This window comes from Amblyomma maculatum, unplaced genomic scaffold (genome assembly GCF_055883805.1).
Source record: "Amblyomma maculatum isolate TAMU_Amacu unplaced genomic scaffold, ASM5588380v1 scaffold_13, whole genome shotgun sequence".
NCBI classification, from domain to species: domain Eukaryota; kingdom Metazoa; phylum Arthropoda; class Arachnida; order Ixodida; family Ixodidae; genus Amblyomma; species Amblyomma maculatum.
The window spans coordinates 33,011,720-33,036,607 of record NW_028146738.1 but is presented as its reverse complement, the minus strand read 5'-3'; the positions used below and the strand labels follow the sequence as shown (position 1 = coordinate 33,036,607).

At 44.5% G+C, this 24,888-nt stretch overlaps 1 protein-coding gene across 1 annotated transcript in view; it reads left to right on the top strand.

The window, feature by feature from the left end:
- Window positions 1–24,888, top strand: part of LOC146172528 (nose resistant to fluoxetine protein 6-like) — a 137,361-nt gene that overhangs the window by 15,587 nt on the left and 96,886 nt on the right. Inside the window, exons 2-6 of the mRNA XM_084585786.1 lie at window positions 1,395–1,606; window positions 3,182–3,293; window positions 6,197–6,281; window positions 6,400–6,491; window positions 19,415–19,594. Coding sequence (XP_084441912.1) covers window positions 1,395–1,606; window positions 3,182–3,293; window positions 6,197–6,281; window positions 6,400–6,491; window positions 19,415–19,594 — 681 coding nt within the window. The remainder of the gene's footprint in view (window positions 1–1,394; window positions 1,607–3,181; window positions 3,294–6,196; window positions 6,282–6,399; window positions 6,492–19,414; window positions 19,595–24,888) is intronic.

Here is a 24,888-nt window from a genome sequence, read left to right as displayed (position 1 = left end):
TATGAACTACAAGAAGTAAACTTTAGAAAAAAAAAACGAAGTATTACCCGATGGTTAAAAACTATTGGGAGTTCGACGGCACAGATAAGGGGGTTGCTATACAGATTTTAAAAAGAAGAAATCGTCATTATTTGAAGCCTTACAAACAAAGAAATATTATGCCCTGACAGTAGGAATCGCGTGTTTATTCTTGTGCGAATTAGCTTTTTTGTTTTGGTCAATTGAGTGTCCGCCCATAGTCCGCTTGTGAGTAGTGCTGCTTGGCGTACGGCGACTAATTCAAACTGGCCACCGGCATTGCATCACGGCTTAACCTTTCTTGCACTTCGTCCCTTGAACCACAAACAAAAACAACAGCTGTCGTCAACTGCATTGCTGTAAATTTTGACAATTACAATACAAAAGAACGTACATAACGTAATCCAATTGAGCAGGTAGATCAATAGGGCGCCGTGATCATCAGAATGCACCGCAAGCGGGCGTTGTTTTGGCGCTAAGCTTTTAGCGCGCCTTAAGCGCTTAGTTTGAATTCTTTCCGAAAAGAACTGCCAGATTCTCTTGCGCTGCAGGTGTTTAGAAACTTACATTTACTTCGTTTTGGAAACTTATATCGAATCGCTTTTTCTATGTTTGCTAGTTTGGCGACAGCACCACAGCTGCTCGACTTATGCAGATCGATGGGCCGTGATAGTACAGTACACCAGACTTTACGTTAATGTTATTTTTACTATTTTCAATACCATGGTTACTTTGTAATTACTATTATTTTCAATACTATGGGGACTTTGTAGCTGAAGTTTGTAACCAAAACTTTGAATTCTTTTTAATTGCCGCATTTCAAGTGTTTTCTTATTTGGCTCACTAAAATTATTAAAGCCATAAAACAACGCGCTAAGAAAAACGTTTCATGAGGAATTCCGGTCTTTATTTTAAGCCTCGTAAATATTTCAAGTTCATTTGTGATCTTATTGGTTTGGTTCAAGGGCGTTTCCTACTTGTTTAGGGGAGGTGCTTTGCTTAATTAGTTGCCTTCTAAGTCACTACTATGAACTCGTGAGTGGGTTTCAGCTATGAACATGGAAGCACACTTTAGTGTTTGTTGTGAATTTTCTGTCCTACTACTGGGGCACCACATTTCTGATACTTGGTGCGTCCATGATCGATATATACCTTGCGAAAAAAACAGTAAGTACCTCAAGTGGTTCCGGAAGTTACATCAGAACCACACAATTTACCGGCATTGTTGTTCTGCAGCTTAGATAGTACAAAGGCTGCTAGGGTTAACATGGTCCTTGTAGCTCTTTGTATACATATATTACCTGCGTTTTTCTTGAGTAAGTTTTGCTATGGTGTCCACAACTTTCTCACCACTTCTTGGCGCACACGTTTCGCAGTCTTGGACGCTTCGGCCAAGTATCCCACTGGAGCCTTACAGGGGTCTCGAGCCGACCTCGGAGCCTTCGACGAATGTGTCGAGACTGTGATCCGGGACGAATCTGGTCACGAAAGGGTGCGTGGCCAGTACTGCAACCTGTTGGTTTACCCAGGCAACGCAAGCGACTTGCACAGCCTCATCATTTCTGCCACGGAATTTACGCACCCTCGGGTAATTGGCCCTTGTTATTCTTTAGCGCATGATGCAGATCTCAGCGAAGCCACGACGTAATTAAGATGCTTTTGTAAATAAATGTGCTTTCAAGCCGCCAATGGCAATGGGTAAGGAAGAGCTTAAGCTCCTCCTTTAAGGGTATGACGTGACAGCGTTAACAGCTGTACTTCCCCTCCACGGCCCCCTATTCGGGTCTTCATTCGCGTAGATACATTTGCAACTGGCTTAATCACTCATCTCTCAATTAGTGCCTGCATTATCTCTCACACTCAATCATTAGTATACAGTTACAGGCTATCACAAAATGAAGACCAGCCAACATTGACTGGGCAAGCCGTACAAACATGTCTGCGTGACCGTGAGGTAGCACATCTCAGCAGGAAAGCAGGGGTCATTGAGGGATCGATACCCTTCAGTCTGAAAGAAAAGAGCACTGCAGAATCTTCATTGGAATCATGCGAAAGCACGGATGCTGCTGTTGGTTGCTTCCAGTTGCTTAATTCCCTTCTGGTTTGCCCATTGTATTCTTTGGTACTTTCGAATTGCACGCCGATTCCTTCTTATGTCATTTTTTAGCACTACTTCCGGTTGCTTGACGTCACATCCTTGACGTCACATTAATTCATCTCTTAGTTACTCCATTATAGCTTTTGCTACTTTCAAATTGCGCGCAAATCCTTTCCGCGCCCTTTTTTCGCTCGACTTCTGGTTGCGTGACGTCACATCCTTGACGGCACCTCAATTGACTGATTTAATTAACTATTTAGTATTTGATACATATTGACGTCACCCTAATGACCAACCTAAATAACTATTTTAGTATTTGATACATTGAAATGTGGCGCCAAGCCATTGGCTAATGAGGCCGTTTTTGCCTTTACTTTTACATTTTCTGCTTCTTATTAATTACTTCATTACCTAATAGGCCTAAATATTTTTTCGGACACAACATTACGTCACCCTCTATCGATGGACACCACGCAATAACCTCTACCACTTCTCAGTTACTCACAACTGCAGCGGACACGATTTCGCGGACACGTACTGCGGACAGGAATCTGTGAGCATAGCGAAGTAATGCTTTCGCATTAAAAAGGCCGGTTTGAAAGCTCCTGCCAAATAAGTCACGCTAAGTTGTTGAGTTACGTCGTGGGACGTCGAACAACCCTACACACAATCAGCGCTGGTCATGCCAGCGGCGACAGCCCGCAATTCTGCGCTACAGAATGCCGACAATCAACGCAGACGCCATGTTTTTTTAAGAAACAGGGTATTTAATGTTCTCGCTTTATTACGTTGCGGATAGTGTAATGTCTTCTGTACTATATTGTTATGAAAGGGCCAAGTCTAGACAGCAAACATTTCACGCGGACATGCATACTTCAGAGGAGCTGATATTGCGGAAGAATTTGCTTGAGAATCTACTAGACAACTTCACTCCATATAAAACTATAACAGATGATTTTAAGAAACACATTAAACTTACATCGTAATAATGATATTCAAAAAGTCGTAAGTTATGAAGTTTCGCTTCGGTATCTGTCGCTAGTGCCACCACTTCATTCCGCACAGGTTCGAAAGTTCGGGAAGGCCCTCCCCGAAGAACGGGTTCCGATTGCCATCCTAGGACTCTGCCTCGTCGACGACTGCAACAAGGATGAGCTGCAGGCGCTGCTGGAAGCAGGTGAGTCACAACCACACGCACGGATGCTTATGCAGAGTGGGTAGGCGGTTGTCGGTGCGTACACCCCTCTCTAATTATGTGCGTTCTTCTTGAGTACGAGCTTTTCAGTAGTACGCGGTTGTAGTAAAACATCCTGTCATTACGGGCAGAAAAATGAGGACGATTACAATTTTGTGTTTACCATTAAAAACCGCTGAAAAACGCACTCTCTTCGCGTCTAACGGGGCGAGCCGTGAACAAATATAGCCTCCTTCTCTCAGTACACTCTTCAACGACAAGGAGAATGGGACCGTCGCTCAGATGACAGCATGCTTAATTTTCATTATTAGCATGCTCTCGAGAAAGCGTTTTTAATTTCACAAAGCTGGTAAATAAAAGCAAAGTAAAGGCTTCACGTTACTTGGAGAAAAGAAGAATGTTGCTTAGAAGAGAGAATCATATTTGTAATCTTTAATTTTTTTCATTTTTGTGTCTTTTTATTGCTGGCAACACTGCCTGCACATCAAGTCCCTCATGTTCTTTAACCAGCAAGCATTCTCTTTTGATGGTTCTACAATCAAATATACGGCTGGCCAGTGTCAGGAAGGCCGAATAAATTGTAGTTTCTTCGGCCAAAAACGACACTTGGTTGTGTCGTTCATGGGTTGTTGCAAATGTCGTGGTTGCGTCGTTCCAAATATAGTTGCGTGAAGCAGCGAGATTTGGTTGCGTGATGGCACCGGCCGCGTGGCCGGTACCATCGCTGGGAAAGCGGCTTATCTTGCATCGCTGCCGCCGCATAAAATGGAAACATCCAACTTCTTCTGATCTAATCAGGCGAGTACCCCAAACAGATTTGCCATTAAAGAATAATAACGACAAAATGTCATTTCTGTTCAAAATTTGAGCTGCGAGGATACCTCGGTTTAGTTGGGAGAAGCATTCTACAGCGCTTCAGTAATTGTGCAGCACGCTATATTACAGAGAACAAGAAAAACAATACCTGCCACTAGACGTGCACGACATTCGGTATCTAAGCGTAGAAAACGAAGATGGGGTACCATTTGATTTATTAGTTTTCAAGTATCTTCACTGTATATGGCGCTCTATAATGAAAGGCTACCAAATTGAACGACGATACTAGACCTATCCGGATTTATTTTCGCGGGCGTATGAATTGTTTTGTCGCGATCCAAAAATCGGCCGCGGAGCCACCTAACTTCCTCTCATGAATAGAACCGCTATTTTTGCACACCTCTCCTTGAATTGTAGTACGTCTAGGTTGGCTGATTCCGGCACCGCAATCTGCACAATGTGTATTGATTGTATAATGTGCGCTGATTTATTCTGATTCTTTTGTAGGCGTAATTTCCATCAAAGCCAGCCAGCCAGTCAAAAAAAAAAAAAAAGTCGTTTCGTGGCTTATGATTTGCGTGCCTGCCAGTTATGAAAGGGGCTTGGGTTTGAAGAAATTGACATTGTTCAACTGCGTACATGTTCACACACTTTTTTCAGGTTTATGGCTTACTGCGACGCTTTCTAGCACAAAGAAGTTCATACACCATAGAGTAAAATATCGTTAAGGGTGCTGTAATGCTGCCATCAGGCCCGAAATAAAGCAGTATGTAGCTGTGCGAGCACTAAGTTGTTATGTATAGGTTTAATCCCCAGTGAGTCGTAACCACATTTTAAGCAATAGAAATGATATACAGTCTTTCCAGGTTTATGAATTGGTCTGTTGCTAGATTCTCGCAGTGCGTTGGTATAAATCATGTCAGCTGTCGTCGAGCCTACTGTACTTCATTCTGGGAAATCCCGAGGGAATAAAATGAGTGCATTCTGTTGCTAGCGGGAAGCACGTCGGTACGGACTTGAGCATAAACCTGAATGAACATCAAACCTGAACTTGGTGGCCTGATGGCAGTGCTGTTCTACTCTACTATACCGCCCCAGTTAATGCAGTGCTCATATGTCCAGCTGGATGCATATGTCCAAGTCACCATATAGGGAGACCTTACGTAAACTTTCCAGCGCTGTTCGTTTAGCACAATTTCTTCTTCACAGTCGCATTCTTCTTCCGAAATGTCGGTCGGTAGAAAAAGGTGGAACCGATGTCGGAAGCTGTAGCCTCTATTCGGATCTCTAACCAGACGAGGAGCATTGTAAAGCGAAATGTTTATATGTCTTCTGTGCGGACGCGTCAAGGTGTCCGCAGTTTTTGAATCTGAACTTGCGGGAATCCTCGGGGCAGCCATGGCTGCCTTTGAATGAGGGTGTTTAGACGCGATATGCGTAATCTGGGCAATGCCAGAGCGACCGAGAAGCAAGGCGAAGAGTACCGGCGTAAGGTACAATCCACAATCGAAGAGAAAAGGTGTGCAAGTGTTTTGGGTTTTCTTCGTCCTTAGCGATCTTAAAGGACGTGAGTTGGGTGCAGAGTGGCGCCCAAGGAGACGTGGTTAAGCCACGGAAAGGTTTATAGCGTATCTCGTCAAAGAGAACCCATGTAAGATTTAAAAGAGTTGCATAAAATGATTAGCACACGCAAGGCTGTTCATAGATGACGAGAGTCACGCTAATATCTTAGAGCAACGTGCGTAGGCTTACCCAGAAAATATGTTGCACAGAAAAAAATAATTCTATTCTTCGTTTCAATTTCGACTTTGCTCATGATTGAGTTAATATCTTTAATTGAAGTCAGCTATGCCTCAACATTTTGCACTCATCATTTACAATCTACACCATTTTCAGAAGCAAATGCGCTGAGACAAAATCACAGTGCTGCTGCAAAGCTAGATACTCTAGAGGTTATGAAGTAATTGTTTCAGTTGTTGATGAATGTATTTGATATCGATGTTATAGTATATTTTTCTACTCCTGGAATTCTTAGTCTTGACATTCCTTGTTCTCTTTTCGTCTACCAGTTGCCCCACCTTCTGTAGATCTGCGCATCTCGGACTGCGTCACAGCCGTCTGGCCTGGCTTCACTAAAGGTCAAATTATTATAATGTGAGTAACGAAACTACCCACAGAACGTTTTTCGGCTTGATATTGCAATTAAGTAGAAGCATTAAAGGTGTAAAAATTTATCTTACACTCTGCTTCTGTTTTTATTCTTTCACGACAGATCCTTCCTTGGCGCCCTAGTTGTATGCATCACACTTGCGACAGTGGTCGACATCTTCAGCTCACAAGAGGATACGAAGAGGACAGATCGAAGTGAGTGCCTGCGTTGAAAAGGAATGATTGTCTTTTATTTATAGTATTTACTTCTTAAGGCGAAAGCCTTTCTTTGCTTATGGTCAAAATCTCGTGTGCGCGAGATTTGTTCACGAGATTTCCCGAGATGTGTTCTCTTTCTCTACCGTCCACCATCTACAATCTCGCACTTGAGGGCGCCAAGAAACTCCACGAGACAGAAGCGAAGATGTGCCATCAAAACTGATGTTTGCGAGAGGAAGTTTGACAGATATGTGCCTTTCCTTTCTGTAAACCAATTATAACTATATATAGCATTGCAACGAACGCGCGCCAAGGAAATGAAATTTCCACTGTGTGGCACGAGCCCTGGCTTTCTAGCAAAAACTCTACAAAAAGCGTGCGCTATACCGTGCGCAGCAGCAAAGCTCAGGTGTTCGCATTTCTCCAGTGCAGATTCAGCACCTCTACACCTCAAGGGCCCCGATTTGAGGTGTTACATGAGTGACAGCTGTACAGCGTCGAATTAGTATATTATTCAGCATACCACTAAATTATTTTCTCTAAGAAACTTCTGAAATGCTGCGAACAGGAGTAGAGCACGGCAGTAGGGGGGGGGGGGGGGGGGAGGAATATATTTCCAGTCTTTTGCAGCCTGAATGAAAAATGATGCGCAGTAGTATGGTTTGTTGGTGGATAAACACTTTTGCTGTGATTGACACGCTGCGATGTCGGATGAGAAGGCAGGATGACAGAATTGAATCACTGGGAATGATAAAATTTCTGAAAAAAGATAAAGTCGAGATGTTTGACGTCAATGTACGAGAAGGGGCAGGCAAGCTTGAGACTTTAGATTAGATGTAGTGGTGAAGTAGCGGTTGTCAGAGTAAGCTAAGGAAGTGATTCGATTTTGCACTGATTTCAGGGTGTTAGCAAGGTATGATTGGTGAGCCAATAGCGCATGCGCGCTCTAATTTTGACGGCAGGGGGGTTAGATAGGCCATACATTTCACAGAGGGTGAGACAAGTTTTAAATGACTACGAATGAAGCCAAGACATCGGTTATCATCGTCTGTTTTTGCAAAGATGTCATTCCACGAAAGGCTACTGGTTATGTTAATGCATAGGTTTTTGAAGGAGGGAACATATACGATTACTGAACCAAAAACGACGTAATTCGATGACAGATCTCTTAGAGCATTGATAGAGTGTAACCATTTGTTTGTTACACCAGGATTCAATGAGATGTAGAATATTTTGCAATGCTGTTATTTCGGTGGTACTAAGAAGGGACGATATATTACAAAGTCATCTGCGAAATAAGTAGAAGAATATTTAAAAACATAGGAGACCAAATGAGCCTTCAATAGTGTAAATCTTCACTTGTAAATTGTAATCAACGTGTTGGATACTGAGTATTTGGACACATTATAATCAGACCAGATATAGGTGCATGTACCATTGCTATCTCTTTGGGCATTGGGAGAGCGGACACTGTTGGACCTTCCTTTTACACTCATGCGTTCGGTTACATCTAGTAATCGATGCAAGATGATCACAATCCTCAATGGTATTTCTCACTAACTAATTGTATGTTCTGCTAGTAGGTCAGCCTTTTAGAAAGTGTGTACCCTTTACAGAAAATAAGTAACCAACTGCAATTACAAATACTCTATTTAAATATAATTGATTATATCTAGATTAAGGGGCTTAACGTCCGAAAGGGTCTCAGGCTATACGAGAAGCCGCTGTGGAGGGCCCCGGAGGGTTCGATCACCTGGGGTTCTATAACGTGCACTGAAATCGCAAGGCACACGAGCGCCTGTTTTTCCCTTCCATCGAAAAGCGGCCGCCAAGGCTTGGATTCGGCCCCGCATCCTTGGGCGTAGCAGACGACCGCCCTAATCACTGCACCTTCACGGCGGAGCGAAAGTATCTGATTACAGCAGCCAGTTACAGCCCTATTAAAGTAATTGAACAAAAACCGATCAAAAATTGCATTACTTATCTTCGAACTTTATTGCAATGTAACAAACTCGCTCAAACTGCAATAAGCTACTGCGCTGCTCCCTTGAAATTTTTTACACGCTGTTAATTTTGAACTGGACTTTTTTGAAGTGGTCCCAAACTGATTTTGAAAGGCTTTTTATGAAGATATCCGCAGCTACAATGAACATTCTACATGTAGCGCCATAGCAAAGGGTAGCTAGAATGGTGCTGTACCATATGAACACCGCATCCGCTCGTAGTCAGACAATGCTTCGATGCCAGTTTTTACATCATCTACGATCGACCGCGGGGGATCAGTGGTTGGGACGCTCCTCTCCCGTGGTGGACGTTTTCTGATGGAGGCGAAAAGCAAGGTGCTGGTGCACTGTGTGATGTCCGAGTGCATTAAAGAACTCCACTTGGTCAAAATATCAGTCCTCCACTATGGTTACTTTTGTAGCTTGAGTCGCAGTGGCTTGTTAAACCCTACGTGCCAAAGCAAAACGAACCAAACAGCCTCCACGAAGCGATGCACTTCGTTGTTGGCGCTGTTAAAAGGCGCTGTAGTTAAGGTGGCTAAAAAGTTAAAATATTCGTGTGGTGTTCTCTTTAGAACCTCCGAGGCGGCTTCTCGTTTAAAAAATAGAAAGGCAGGTTTAATGCATCAGCCTATAGCTGGTGGACCTCCTGACGTCATCTTTCAATAGAGAGCTATTTGGATTTAAACCGAGGAATTTTAACAGATGCCAGCCGAAGTACGAATACTGCGTAGTGATCCACATGCCAGGGGGCCATGCGCGCTGTCGTGCGGCCGAACAATATGATGCCATAATATCGTCACGGACGCTTCGCTCCTGTAGCCTTTTTTGCACAGAACTAAATGATATGAATTACCGGAAACAAGCCTCAATCACCTTAAGCTTAGCAGTCAAGAAAAGCTATTTGTTGACTACAAAATTACTGAAAATGTAATTATTACAAGCAATCAAATTACGTACAACCCTGAATGTATACATTTTTAGATATTCATTTGAAGAAACATCATCATTATCACTCTGACTATACCCACTGCAGGGCGAAGGCCTCTCCCATATTTTTCCAATTAACCCGGTTCTGCGATAGCTGCATCCACTTGACCCCTGCGAACTTCTTAACCTCATCCGCCCACCTAACTTTCTGCCGTCCCTTGCTACGCTTTCCTTCCCTTGGAGTCCAGTTTGTCACCCTGAGCGACCATCAGTTATCCTCTCTTCTCACTACATGTCCTAGCCATACCCATGTCTTCTTGATTTCCACTAGAATGTCGGTAACTTGAGTTATTTCTCTGACGCACTCTGCACGCTTCCTATATCTTATTGCTACCCCTACCATTTTTCGTTCCATAGCCCTCTGAGGTGTCCCCAACTTAAGTAGAACCCTCTTGATTAGCCTCCATGTTTCAGCCCTATAGGTGAGTACAGGTAAGATGCAACTGTTGTATACTTTCCTCTCGAGCGATACCGGTAAGCTGCCAGTCATAATATGCGAGTCCTTGCCAAATGCGCTCCTTCCGAATCTTATTCTTCTTGTTATTTCCTTTTCATGGTCCGGATCTACGGTTACTACCTGTCCTAAGTCGACATATCCGCCTACTACTTCCAGTACTTCGCTACCTAATGTAAACTACTGTTGCTTCTCGAGGCTGCACCTGCACTGCACCGCAGCACCTTAGAAGAAACGCTTCATAATTAATCTTCAGTTTTATTCCGAGTGAACATATGAGCCCCAAGAAGAGTCGCAAGGAAGGCCAGCTTCTGCTCGAAACGTCAACATCAAATAAATGAAAATTATTGTCAAGCATTTCTTCACTTCGTTGTAAACTTTAGCAAACAGTGCGTCTACCTTCGTATGTAACAGACTCACGCACAGACAAGCACGCACGCATGCACACACACACCATATACAAAGATATCAAACAGCCACTGACACCAACTAAAGCAAATAGATTTTTAGGTATTCATCAATGTGAAATACAATTCTGAGGGGGAGGGGAAGAGGGGAGGGGCAGACACTAAGCACCCTTACGTCTGACAAGGCGAAAGCACTTCTGCATATACGTTTGGATGTTTGGTGCCTTGTTGCTGCTTCTGTTGGCGCATGAGGCTTCGCCTTAACTCTGATTCATCTGCTTCATGCGTTTCCAACCACCAACTGTATTTTAAATCAATTTTCAATTCACTGGACGCGCTTTTACACACTTTAAAATACTGAAGCGTCGTGGTGGAGGCTCGAGCTGTTTGAAAAATTGGCTGCATTGAAGAAGTTTTACTAGTATGACTAAACAGATGTTTGGCAAGTTCATGTGTTCTTTGCTAGCTGTACTGCATTTATGATAAATTAGGCAATAAAATAAAAATTCTTCATTGCGGAGTCCGAAGTTTAAGCCGCAGTGGGACCTGCGAAAGCCTAATGCTTCGCAGTTAAACGAGGATGACTTTGTTCAGCGAGTGAGGACAGCTCTGGATTCTTGCTGCACCATGAGTCTCCATTAATCACCGCTTGGGAGATATTAAAACCCGAATTTCATGGCATAGCTATTGAGATTGGCTTGGTTAAGTGTTATTTCAAATACGGTCAAGAGAAGCGGTAGCTGCAGAGCCTTTATAATTTCCACGAACTTGAGTGCACATCTCCTGCCTTGTAGACAATAAATCGCTGAAGTAAGGTACCGCCTTCGAAAATTCGATGCCGAAAGCTTTCCGGATGCTCGTGGGGGATCCCATAGCAATTGTGCTTTACAATCTGGGGAAGCAATTATACTCGGATTGGTTGATGAACGTCGCCAGGAGGCAGGCAAACGAGTCTCCAAATTTTATTGTGGTGTTTTCCCCAATAATTCAGGCGCACTATTAACGGAGTTTAGCCGTCATTACAGCTATCATTTTCTGCCACTGCTAGCACTGTTGATGACATTCATGTTAATGGTCTGTTGTCTATAACAGTCAAGTTTTGTAAACGAATTCAAGGGCATAAGCTCCCTTTTAACCTTAGCTGAACTGGAAGACGCATTTGATTGCTTGCCGCTTTCCAAAACGCCGGGACCTGATCGTCATTCAGGAGAATTTGACAAAAAAATTCAATCCATTTTATCCTCTCTCTCCTACTCTAAATTGTTTAGACTAGTATTCATCTGGGATTTCTGTCCCAGTCCTTCACAAAAAGTAATGTTGTGTTAATATTATAACTGTGTGATAAGGAGAAACTCCTATCTGAATGCGACTACAGGCCTAACACATTGTATAATTTTGATTACAAACTTTTTGCTAAACTCCTCTCAAATCGACTGCAGCTTGCAATATCTACTTGATTGGAACTCGTCAAACTTGTGGCTTGAGATGCCGGTCTATACAATCTAACCTATATGTAACGCGTACGGCTTTGCAGCATTGAAGTGATTTTCACGAGCAGCTGGCACTGATGCAAATTGACCTGGCAAAATCATTCAATGAGAAGATTCATTCCTTTCTTTTTCTCTCTTAGATCCTGCAAATTTTGGCTGACTTGATTGTTCTGTGATACGCCTTTGCAGCGAAGAATGTTCAGCACTTGATTGTAATTGGGTGTTTCTCACAAACCAGTCCCCTATCAGTCCTCTGTAATACAAGGGTGTCCACTGTCGCCGCTTTTGTTCGCTCTATATTTGGAGCTACTTTGTGTAATTATAAACAGTAAACCTTTTAGTGGTTTTGGCAGAATGGGTCACGAACTGGAGGTGCTAGCTTACGCAAATGACCTCGCGCTTTTCTGCTCTGAAAAACCAAGTAAAGACGAAATTATTCGCTATTCGGAGCACTTTGGTTCATTGTCGGGTGCTCAGATTAATCGTTCCAATAGGGGTGGTTTTGGTATGTGGGGATCGACACGTTCTTAATACGCTGGTGTGGCATGGACGTCTATGCCACCCAAATACCTTGGTGTCCCTTTTAGCGCATATACGCATGGTGCTAGTTAAAAGAAAGATCGTGTGCCAACTCTAAAGCGCTACGCTCAAACCAGCTCCCCCCCCCCCCCCCTAGTCTCGCTCTCTATTTCTGGCAGGGCTTCTGCAGCAAGCTGTTTTTAGCCACTAAAAATTATGACGTTTTCCAAATAGTGAAGTGAACAAGGCCTTACGTCCATCGTTTACATGAGTGGTTGCTACTTTCGTATGGAGGTCGTCTTTTCAATCTATGAGGTATGGTAACATTTTTCGACATGTAAGAGCAGGTGGCATTGGTCTAGTCAACACGTATGCCCGTTCGCTTTTCATGTTTTGATGACTGTTCCCACTCGATAGTGCGTGTAATTTTGCAGGCAAATTTAGTTCTTGGTTTTCCCAAGTATCATTGTGTCTTCTAATGTTTCTGGAGATTCGTGTTTATGGGGCGTAATGCAAGAAGTGTAACTTGCTGTTCGAGTCCTGTTTGTTCTCTTTTCCCCCGAGTTCCTATTTTCGGTATTGAGGAAACGATTCTAGAATTGTTTGTTTTCATGCGCTTCCGTCCCCCTAAGTACCGTTCTTTGTATTTCAACCTACCGGGACACGATATGCTTCAAAGAGTGCGGAAAATGCTCCTCTCTTCTTTTTTTATAAAGTGCACACTGAGATTCTGTCCGTAGAGCGTAGTTAGATAAGAAAGTAATTTTTGTGGCTACGGTAAATTACCGGATGTGTGATTCTCCAAAAAGCACTGGGCATTGTTTTATTGATTGCAAAGATGCATTAGTGTTTTGGGATGTTATGCGGAGAACATTGGAAAAAGTGTGAATTTGAAACCGCACCCAGTACGATACTTTGCTTCATTACCATTTTTGTATGAGTCTTTGGGCATGTTTTTCCTAGTTCCATTACACAGCCTCTTGAAAACTCGCCTGAGAGATCGACATTGTGAATCGGTTGTTTTCGCAAAGTACAATTTCTGTACAATGATTTTTCATTTAAGTGAATTGTATGCACGAGCCAAGTTCGAACCGCAGTGGCACTCACTCTTAGTGATGTGCTCTGCATTGCCTCTTGTTTAGAGTTTTGTTAACTAGGTCGTTCTAGTTTGCATCGTCGTAATCAGATGCCATTTTTCATAATAATCTGCACTTAGTTCATGCACGTATAACAGTGGTTTATTGTAATAAACACTTTGTTAAGTAGCAGGGTATCCATCTCGCATGCTGGTGGCCCCAGTAAAATTCCAATATAAATCGAAATTTTCTTTTCTTATTTTTGTTCTGTAATCAGTTTGGTGCACAGTTTCTGTTGGCCGGTCCTTCTCGCGGCACTCATGACGCAAGAAAGACTTTCGCCTTATTCTAGTAAAATAGAGATAATCGTTTAGAAAGTAGAGCAACAACATCCCGCCGGTGTAACCCGAACCCACAACTTACGAATTTGAGCAACGGCAACGGCTCGTGCAATCTTTTACTCTCCTGGGTATATATGTTACGTCTAATCTAGGTTTACGAGCGTTCAACAGACCTAACCTCACCCTTAGCGGCGGACGTAGAACATCCTCTTTTACCCCGAGTGCCAAGCCGAACGTGATGATAGCCATTATTTATCCTGGGATAAGGAATGCTGTTTTCTAGCTCAAGATTTCACCTATATTCCTGACAGTTGAGCACTATACTAAAGGCGCTGATTCAAGTCGTAATATTTTATGCTAGAAAGAGTGGGTACCATAATTTTAAGATATATTATCCTCATCAAGTCCAATACAAAGCGTTCAAATTGGCCACAGAGAACTTAGCAAGACCATGGCATCACCCTCCCAACCTCCCAGCAGTGAACGTAAGAACTATCGAGTTGGGGATGAACGGCCATCAAACGAAATTGCGCGCATGGGTATGAAAAAAGTGGTTTGGGCGCTGTTTGTTAACGGACTCAGATCCGTACTCGCGCTTGTTTTCTGACACTTCATGGCGCATCCCATAGTTGTGACTGCTGAAGTTTACTAGCCTTGTTAAATTCTCGGTGGTAACGGCTGTAGCATATCAGACATGTAACAAGCGGTGGTGAATAGCCAGTGATAGTTTTGTTCTTTGATTTTCTCCTCATGATATGTTTATTTGACATTTGCAAGGAATCTAAAAGTAGGTTTAAAGTATTCTAGGAATTAGTCATGTACTCAAGGGTTCATAAAGACGATCTCATTAAGTCAGACATTTTTTTCTGAGATTTCTGGAAAAAAAAGAATGGGAATATTACCATGTGGTGTTGAAGCAAGAAGTATATTGACATGTACATTAGAGGCGAAGAAGAAGAAGGAGCGCAATCAGTAAAAGTAGAGGACGTTGAAGTGTCGGCCCGTTCCTGTTGCCCGCGTTCCTGGTTTAGCTCTCTCGGTGCCCTCGTTCAGCGGTTGCAGTAATTCTTTAGTGTAATAACCGTTACACATCTGGTGGAGGTGCGGGGTTCGCTTCCCAATCTGCGTATGCCTACAAGATAGAAACACGGATCTCATACCGGTCCATCAGCGCCCAAGCCACCGCCTCCCCGGCCAGTCACCTGAATTCGGGCCTCTTACCACCTCGATGAGGACGACGCAGCCTCGACCGCCTGTTCCACCAGAAATGGCCACAGATAGCAGGGTCTCCGGCGCCCACTCTCTACCACACGCCGCGAACACCACCATCTTTCCAACGCGACGTGTATGAGGATGCGGAAGACTGGCTTGGCACCTTCGAGCGGGTCGCCCGCTACAACGGTTGGAGCGACGACCGTAAGCTCCATAACGTGTATTTTGCACTCGAAGACTCCGCAGGACATAGTACGAAAACCATGAGAGCAACCAGTCCACCAGGGAGACATTTCGAAAAAATCTCCGAGCTACATTCTCCAACGCAGACCGCCGGGAGAAAGCTGAAGCTGCGCTTCACTCACGTAACCAGAGGACTAACGAAAGCGTCCGCATGTAAGTGGGTGACATGACGCGCCTCTTCAAGCGTGCTGACCCCTCCATGGCCGAGGAGATGAAGCTTCGTCATCTCATGCGCGGGGTCAAGCAGGAGCTTTTCGCCGGTCTTGTGCGCAGTCCAACACGTACTGTTGCCGAATTCCTCACTGAAGTGACCACCATGGAGGCCACACTCCTGCAGCGAGCCCGGCAATGCAATCTAGATGTAATCACGCTTAGGCCCGCTGTTTCTTTGATGCCGCTAGGGAATGATGTAGCCGTTTTACGGGTCGATAATCAGGGAGGAATTACAAACCCTCCAGCTGTCTCCCAGCGCGTAGTCTGTTACATCGCTGTTTGAAGTCGTCTGGGACGAGGTCCGCCTGGCATCGCAACAGCAACAACTCTGAGATTCCTAGGCAGACTGAGGTCAGACCTACAATGCAGCTGTCCTCTGTCGGACGCCAGCACCAGTCTATGACGTGAATACCGCGACTCAAGCAGTGCATCAGTCTGGTCTTTCCCGTGTGCCTGCTCGACCAGTCTATCAGCGGCCACAGAAATGTGATGTGTGGCGATCACCGGTCCGGCGGCCACTTTGCTATCACTGTGGTGAGGCCGTTCATCTTTACAGGGTCTGTCCGTACCGCCGAGTTGGCCTGTGTGGTTTCTCGCCCGACGAGCCTCGCCCACGGAGCGGCGAACTACCGCGAGAAATAGAAGCTCATCTGTCGGCCAGTCAGAGGCCTGTAACACGACCTGGATACGGCCGCAATGACTCTAGATCGTCTCCTCCGCTGCGGTACCGTTCCCCAAGCCAACGCCGAGACGCCAGCTATCCTGAGCGGCGTTCTCCCAGCCCACGCCGAGAAAACTAATTCCAGCGGTCTCCGGAGGCAAGGCCGCTGCTGCCGGGAAAACTGAAGATCGTCCGCCGCCTATACACCGATACGCTGATTTCTCACAAGGGCAAGGTAGCGACAGCATCCGACGCGCTAGTTCTGATTTGTGTGTGGCAATTGACGGAACAGACACGGTCGCTTTACTTGATACTGGTGCATTCTATTCAGTGATGAGCCACACCCTCGCCCAGGAATTGTGCAAAATGCCGACACCGTGGTTGGTCCCTAGCATTTCCATGGCTGGGGGTCACCTCATTAGCCCGGCCGGAAGGTGTACAGCGCGAATCGGCATCCGCGGCTGTGTCTACGTCGGTGAATTCGTCGTCTTGCGCGAGTGTTCACGAGACTTGATCCTGGGCCTCGACTTTTTGCAGGCAAACGGTGATCGACCTACACGAGGCGTGAGTCACATTTTCGACGAATCAAGCCGTGGCGCACAGTGACACAGAAGATCCAGGAGTCAACGCTCTTGTTGAAGACGACGTAAGGCTGCCTCCACGGTCCAGTATGCTGGTGTTAGTGAGGAACAACTCGTTTGACGACTACGAAGGTATTGCAGACAGTCACTCTTCGCTGTTGCTCGAGAAGGGAGTGGCTATCGCGCGCTGTCTTGTTTAACTGAATGACGGCTGCGCGACAATTTTGCTGACGAATTTCACCAATGAAATTCAGCCCCTCGCCAAGAGAATGGCCGTCGCCTTCCTCCACGACGTGGATGGGTTGCCGAATCTATGCCCCGGGGAGATGAACCTTCTCGACGATGGCGCACCACGTAACGCCTTTCAGAAGGTTAATATCAACCCGGGTTTGTCACCTCATCTGAAGAACATTCTGTCGTCGCTGCTACTTGATTTCAAAGATTGCTTCGCGACGAGCTCCAAGGTCGACGTACGCCGGTAGCCAAGCATCGCATCGTCACAGATTCGGCTACGCCACCACTCTGTCAGCGTCCACACCGTGTTTCACTAAAGAGCGGGAGGCTATTAGAACGCAAATCGATGAAATGCTTGCAGACGATGTCATGCAGCCGTCAACAAGTCCATGGGCGTCGCCGGTGGTGGAGCCGCAGGTTGCAGGAGTATACGATGTGACGGTCGTCTATAAATCGGGTCGGCAGCACCACGACGCAGACTGTTTATCACGAGCACCCGTGGAACCGGCTACTCATGACATCACCGAAGATTGCCCTATTCTTTGTGCTATCAGCGTCTCCCGTATGGTGCAGCTTCAACGGACTGACCCTGAGTTGGCGCCACTCATTATGTATCTGGAGGGTTCTAATGCTAATGTACCTCGTGTGTTTCGCCGTGGGCTACAGTCCTTCATTCTGCGGCGTAGAGTCCTATACATGCGCAACTTTGACAGCAACAAGGAGACGTTTCTGTTTGTTGTGCCATCCCAGTTACGATACGAAACCTTGAGCGCTTCTTACGATGAACCATCCGCCAGCCACTTGGCGGTCAGTCGTACATTGTCATAGATTCGGCTAAATATTACTGGTCCAGTTTACTAGCATCAGTGCGTAAATACGTAACAACATGCCGCGATTGCCAATGGCCCAAATCTTCTCCTCTGAAGCCAGCCGAATTTTTGCAGCCCATAGCACCCCCAAAGACCCCTTTTCAGCAAATTGGCATAGACCTCCTCGGCCCTTTTCCGAAGTCGTCAGCAGGAAAACGGTGGATAGTGGTCGCAACTAATTATTTGACACGGTATGCTGAGACCACGTCACTTGCAAACCGTACTGCTGCTGAAGTCGCCGAATTCTTTGTTTACAGCATCGTCCTGCGTCATGGCGCTCCTGCAGCTATCATTACTGACCGCGGAGCTGCATTTACGGCCCGCTTCACTCAGGCTGTGCTCAAGCTCACGCATACCAGCCATAGACGTACAACGGCCTACCCACCGCAGACAAATGGCTTGGTGGAACACCTCAAAATGGCCTTGGCTGACATGATTTCTATGTATGTTGATATCGAGCACAAAACATGGGACCAAATCATTCCATACGCAACATTCGCGTATAATACCGCGCAGCAAGAAACAACCCGGTTCACTCCGTTCGATTTAGTCTTTGGTCGACAGGTTACCACCCCCCTGGATGCTATGCCACCCGCGGACCCCCCTGACAGTGAAAGCGAACTTGACGTCGACGTCGCCACTTATGTTCAGCGCGCGGAAGAAGCACGCCAACTGGCCAGACAGCGTATTCAGCGTTAGCAGTAGATCGATGCTGACCGCTACAACCTTGGATGCCACTACGTTGCTTACAACCCGGGTGACTATGTGTGGGTTTGGACGCCCGTTCATCGCCGCGGGCTGTCCGAAGCCGCAACTTCGGCCCTTACCTTGTTGTCCGCCGCCTCAGCGACGTAGCGTATGAGGTTGCACCAATCACACCAGCTCGTTCATCGCACAACAGCAAGCGCAGAGACGTTGTGTATGTGGTGCGAATGAAGCCATATTATGCGCGACCCCCCAACTGACTTTCAGGCTGCATGTAAACTATTTCATGATGTCAGACTGTGGTGTGACTCTTGAACGCTTTTCCTCCTCCTCTCTTCTGTCTGATGGTAAAACCACATCGGGCCGATGCTCCAGAGGAGGGGGCAGTGACACGTGCATTAGAGGGGAAGAAGAAGAAGGAGCGCAATCGGCAGGTGTAGAGGACGTTGAAGTGTCGGCCCGTTCCTGTTGCCCGCGTTCCTGATTCAGCTCTCTCGGTGCCCTAGTTCAGCGGTTGCAGTAATTCTTTAGTTTAACAACTGTTACAATATTGTAGGCAACCGATACAGCCGTGTACCGATCAATAAAAACGTAATCCATACCGCATACAACAAGTTGAAAATAGAAGTCACTCAACTTTAATAACTACAAGACAGCGCCGTTTAGTACACTATAATCGGTTGAATCCCACCTAGATAAGAGATAGAAAAGAAACCAATAAATCAGTATTGAAAAAGACAACGACTCTAGGAGCCGTTTCGAGAGATTTTGGGGGCAGTGAACAACATAGATGGGTACAATATATGCCCACAAAACTGGCACATTACACAAACTCGTCAGCGTTTGCTTTGTACCCATCCCAGATTCTTTAGCACTTCACAAACAATAGAACACCGGGATGCTATTGTGTTTTTGTTTGCAGGTGTCCTGCTGTCTGTTTTGATGTCCTTTTCTGCTGCGTCGAATACACGGGCGCTGCTTCAAGTGACACGGGAAAAGGGGTCTGACAGCTACAGCCTGAGGTTCCTGCATGGCATCCGCTTCATCAGCATTGCCTGGGTTGTGTTGGGACACTGCTATGCACCGCCGCCTGACGTGTGGTGTGCGTGAGTCTATGCGACAAGATTTGTTGCATAAAGTTTCTTTTTTTCATGAGTAGGTAAACCAAGTATGTGAATTATGCGACACTTCTGATAAAAACCATTTAGCTTCAACATAGTTTACTAAAAAGTCGACACCGAAATATAAGCACAGTGCAGTCGGCGTACTAGGGTATAAGCCGCAGTTTCTAGGGTATAACTTAACAATTGTATACTTAAGAATAAAAGTTCTTTATTTTTGCAAAAGAAAAATTTTGATAGCATGAATACGCTTTGGTTCAAGATTTTTAGTGCAGCTTGATCTCATTTGCATTCGTCTACATATGTTCCTATTGCTTTAACACTGCTCATGTAAGACCCGAACTGAGGTGTCGTTGGGAGTATCCTGAAAAAAAGTACACAAAATTCGGGCGAAGTGTGCAAGTTCTAAATGATAGAGCGCTAATAGAATCTTTTGTAGAAGAAAGGGAAGTTGAAATGCTTTTCTGACAATTTCCCGAGATTCGCGCATTAGAATATACGATAAGTACGAGATTAAGTTCACGAAATGGTTTCGCGCTACCATATAAAGTTATGACGTAATATACTATTACATTTTCGGCAAGTTTTAGGCTTCTCCTCACAGCATTTCAGCAGTGTGGTAAAAGTGACAATGACGTTATTTTTGTGTGACATTTAGGCTTTCAACATCTTTCGCACACTTATTTCTGCGAGTCATTCGATGCCGCCAAACGATGCCTCGCCACCTTTACATTCATTGGCGTTGGTCGTCTTCCTCAGAGCAAACGTTTCCGCGTTGAAAATGCATCATCTCTGGAAATGACGCCATCACTGGTGTCCCCACTTGTCACTGTGTACTTCGGAGAAGCCTTAATGCCGAAATAGTTTTATTTAACGATTACGTCGTGAATTTAAATGTTAGCGGAAAACGGCCTAACATGAATTAATAATAGCCTTCACACATTCGACTCCTTAATTTAGTTGAATGGTAGTGGTGATGGCACCGAATGTGCATGACACTGCTTCGCACAAATAAAACACAGATAGTTTATTCCCACTCGATTCCTTTAGCTACGCCAGCTTTCTATCATAAACCTGATGGCATGATTCGCAGCCCACTGGGATGCTTAGAGAGCGAAGTCCGTGTGCTAGTGCTGCCGCGACGAAATGAGTGGCATCAAATCGAGTTTGTTTGGCTTTTGGTAGCTACTACGGCAAAACCTCGGCTACATAGTGAATTACCGGCATCCTGTAACCTTTACTTTATTATCAGCTCTAAAAGACGGATGCAGTTTAGTCGTCATGACATCGACAGGCTCACAGCAAATGACAAGGTGATTTTGTAGGGGACGAAAGAAAATAAAGTGCATGGCTTATCTCATTAGAGCAACAAGTTCTATGTTGGTGTCGTCGCCACTGCATACATCGTCACCAGATGTGGCATTTGTCAAGTCTTCATCGCTCAGTTTCGGTTTCTCCCGAAAGAAAGCGCCGGATTTCTTCGCGCTGCAGGGCATTGCAAATTAAGTTTTCTTTACTTCAAAAAGTGATATGGCATCATTTCGTCCACAGTTTCGCGCACCCCATTGTGGCTAACCATCCAACTGCCACAATAGAAAGTTAGATAGTGCGGATTTTGTTCATCAACTGGATTGTCATAAGACCTTTGCAGACTTTGCAATATAGTGTGTCCGCCCCATATCGAATTTGTTCTTGCAAACATATTTTTCTGCGTTGAACGCACAATTCAATAAAATCCTCCCTGAGGCACCATGCACGTAAATACAATGAAAAACCATGACATTATCCGTTGGGCTGTACGGCAAAAGGTTGCGTCACATTGTCGTTATGAAAGTCGGGAAAACTGGAACAGCATGGTAATCGGCCAGCGATTTGTATAGCACATTTTTAAAATACCTGTAACTGTTTTTAAAAAAGGTAACTTGCTAAAGATGTAGGTGTAGATCACTCCGCCTCGGCTTTTTGAGGCCGAATTCTGAGAAAATTGACTGCGAGAATTGGGTACTGACGCGGCGGCTATCATGAGACCGCGGTTCACGCGAAATTGATAACGAACTGCCGCTCGCCCCTGCGGCTAGGAGGTGGTGGCAGGATAGCGATAAAATCTGTGCATAGAATTATGTGTCACAGAGCCGGGCCAGCGCTGTTTTACACAGCGAATTCATTTATCAGATTGACATTTGTGGGCATTTTAGTGCCCGCTAAGATATTCTTAAAGAAATTGCTTTTGTCGGCTGTACTACTTCAAGGACGAGCTCAAATTCTGCAAATACAAAACAAAAATCAAAAGCTATTTATCGTATTTAAATCACTAGGGAACTATGTAAAAAAGTCTGCCTCTGATTTGGCGTCCGCCGTATTCTCAAATAAGCCCCAGAGCCAAAATAAACGTACAGCCAGTTACCTACTTATAAAAATATCTTGTGACTTCTGATGAATCACGGGCATATACGTATTATACAGAAAGAGAGTGTTTTCAGAACTTCCATATTCATCAAAGGATGAAATTAAATATAACACATTAACACGAAAAATAAAGGAGATAAACGTCCCCTTCTCTATCCTTGGCCTACGCAACTGTCTGATTCTCTTATTCCGTTATCATAAGCAGCATTTGACCTTTTCTCTTTTTTTTTCAGTAATACACATATGGATGTGTTCAGATAAAAAAGCAATCGAGGTCACATTGCCATTTTTTTATATTAAATATAAATTGTTATATGTGCTGAACAAATGTCTCGTCACAAACGAATTAACCGAGTTTTGCAAGATATGCTGTTTGTCTCGGAAAATAATCTTATATCATTAGAGGGGGAGAATGTCGTTTTTGCCATTTCAGTACGTTGCAAGGTTGGAGGCCGCCTGCTTAAACACTGAAATTTTGGCCTGCGTTATTCTTTACTCAATCGTTCTATTTGACGTTTTCTTTAAGGAGAGTTATTGAAATGATTTTACTGCCGCAGTTGTTTTGCTAAAAAAAAATTTCGAAGTTTGCTTCACGAGCAACGCGCGTCAAACCTCCTTGGTCGTACTGCCAGCTCACGGACAATCGCCCCCCTGCTTCCCCGTCTGTATCAACCGCACATCTGCCTGAAGGGTGCATATTATATACCGATGCATGACATACTGCAGAGCGAGGAGTTACTTCTGTGTATAGTCCCTCTCATCCGCATCTCAACACTCACGTGACATATACCGCGGACACGTGCACCCCTCTGCCACTGGAGCTTGAAGCCATTTACAATGCCATATATTTCCTTCCGCCAGTTCCTACATTCAATGCTGTTCATCTTTATACAGACTCTCTCACTGCCCTTAAACAGCTTAAGGCCGTTCGACGCACATTCCAAATAACACAGTCAATTCATTTGCTCTGTTCAAAGTACCCACGTCCTGTGCGCATACACTGGATTCGCGGCCATGCTCGCGATCCACATAACATTCAAGCGGATGCTATGACGCACATAAACACATCAGGCGATCCACCACCTTCCCGTCTTCCCCCAGATCCGTTGCTGTCCCACGTTTCCGATTCTCAAGTTCTGCGCTAGCGAACACGCGCTCTCATTCCTCCGTGTTCGCATCCTCTCCCCCGTAGTCTTACTCGGCAGGAGGAGGTAACAGTGCGCCGGATTCGGGCAGGGGCGGCTCTGACCCTATCTATACGACATGGATGGCGGGATAAAGATCTGCCAGTGACTGACAGGTGCCCTCACTGTGACACTGCACCTGACGTCTGCGATGTGCGTCACTTGTTGTGGACGTGTCCATCAACGACTCACATTAGACAACGGATACTCATGAAGGTGGGCCTGCGGTGGAATCACGATTGTGATTATGAGAAGTGGCCAATGGACAATCGCTACACTGCCAACCTCTGCGAATACATAAGCGCAACTGGACTTCACTCCTTCTTTTAACTTTCTATCTCCTGCATCCTATTCCCCCTTTCTCAACTTATGCCTTGTGGCAAACTTTTCAAAAAAAAAAAGTCGAATTTTGATCCAAAATTTTGCCACGAAGAATTAATTTGTTTTCGCTAAGCCATTTGCCTTGATTACGAAGGCTATGTTCTTAACTTCACGGAAAATTAGAGGCTCTAGACCACTAGGTCGTTTTTCCACAATGCATCAAATTCGACCAAATCTTGAAAACTGCAAAAAAGAGAACTTTGATCCCAATTTAAGCAAAAAAATATCATCTTCGATATTTATAATATATCTCAAAAGACCTCTAAATACCACAGAATCACTAGGGACTAAAAAGGTGTCGCATATTGTTGTTTAAACTATAAAAATATACCACCGAGAGCTTGTACTAACAATTGTCAACATATAGTACAACACTCTAAAAACATGCAGTAATTTCTTTCCTTTAAAACGTTTTCTTGATATTGCGCAGGCCTTGTTCTTTATTATTAGAAAACTTTTTAGCTCACGAGATGTCTCTTTGTACTTCACACTACTTTGAAATTGGCCAAAATTCAGAAATATAGCTACGTGGATAACTTTGATTCGAATTGAAAAAAAAAACATTACCATATGTGATTTTTATTTGTCACCTTAAAAGGTATTCATTTCTTTGTAAATATCACAGACTAAAAACTATTGCATTATGCACAACTAAAGTATAAAAAGAAATATAAAACTGAGCGCATGGTTTTATTCTATAGAGTTGCTTAGGCGTCCCCTTAAAAATTAGGCTTCAGAAATTGATTCATTATTTGAAAAATTTAGTTACTTTATATATTATGCAATATTCAAACCCTTCTCAGTGCTTACAAAGTTGGTTTCTGCTTGTTGGCAATTTGATGATAACTTAAAATGGAATCGATTCGCTATTTCTTTACATTTCATGGGAAAACGCAAGGGAGGATTTAGCGCTTACGCCATCCTTTAAATTGTTTTCCATGGTACGGCGTAGTGGTATTCAGTCCAGCTCTTAACTGTATTGTTTCATATATAAGGTTAAGTTAACAATTAATATTAATGTTTTCCACAGGAGTTTCCTCAAGTGCACTTACGTACTATCATAAGCATAATGCTCTTCAGCATAATAGATTTGATGGAATTATATATAACTTTATAAATATTCATTCCAGCCAGCCAATATGGCGCGTGTTCTTGTTAACAAAGCAATCTAGGCTAGGCGAGGTGCACAAAGCAAACCCTCCATCCGCCCAACCTGCAAAGCCTCGAGTCTCGAGTTTAGCTTTAGACAATGCATGTTAAGTGGATGGCAACTTCGCTTTCTTTGGCCTCGACGTTTCTCTGGG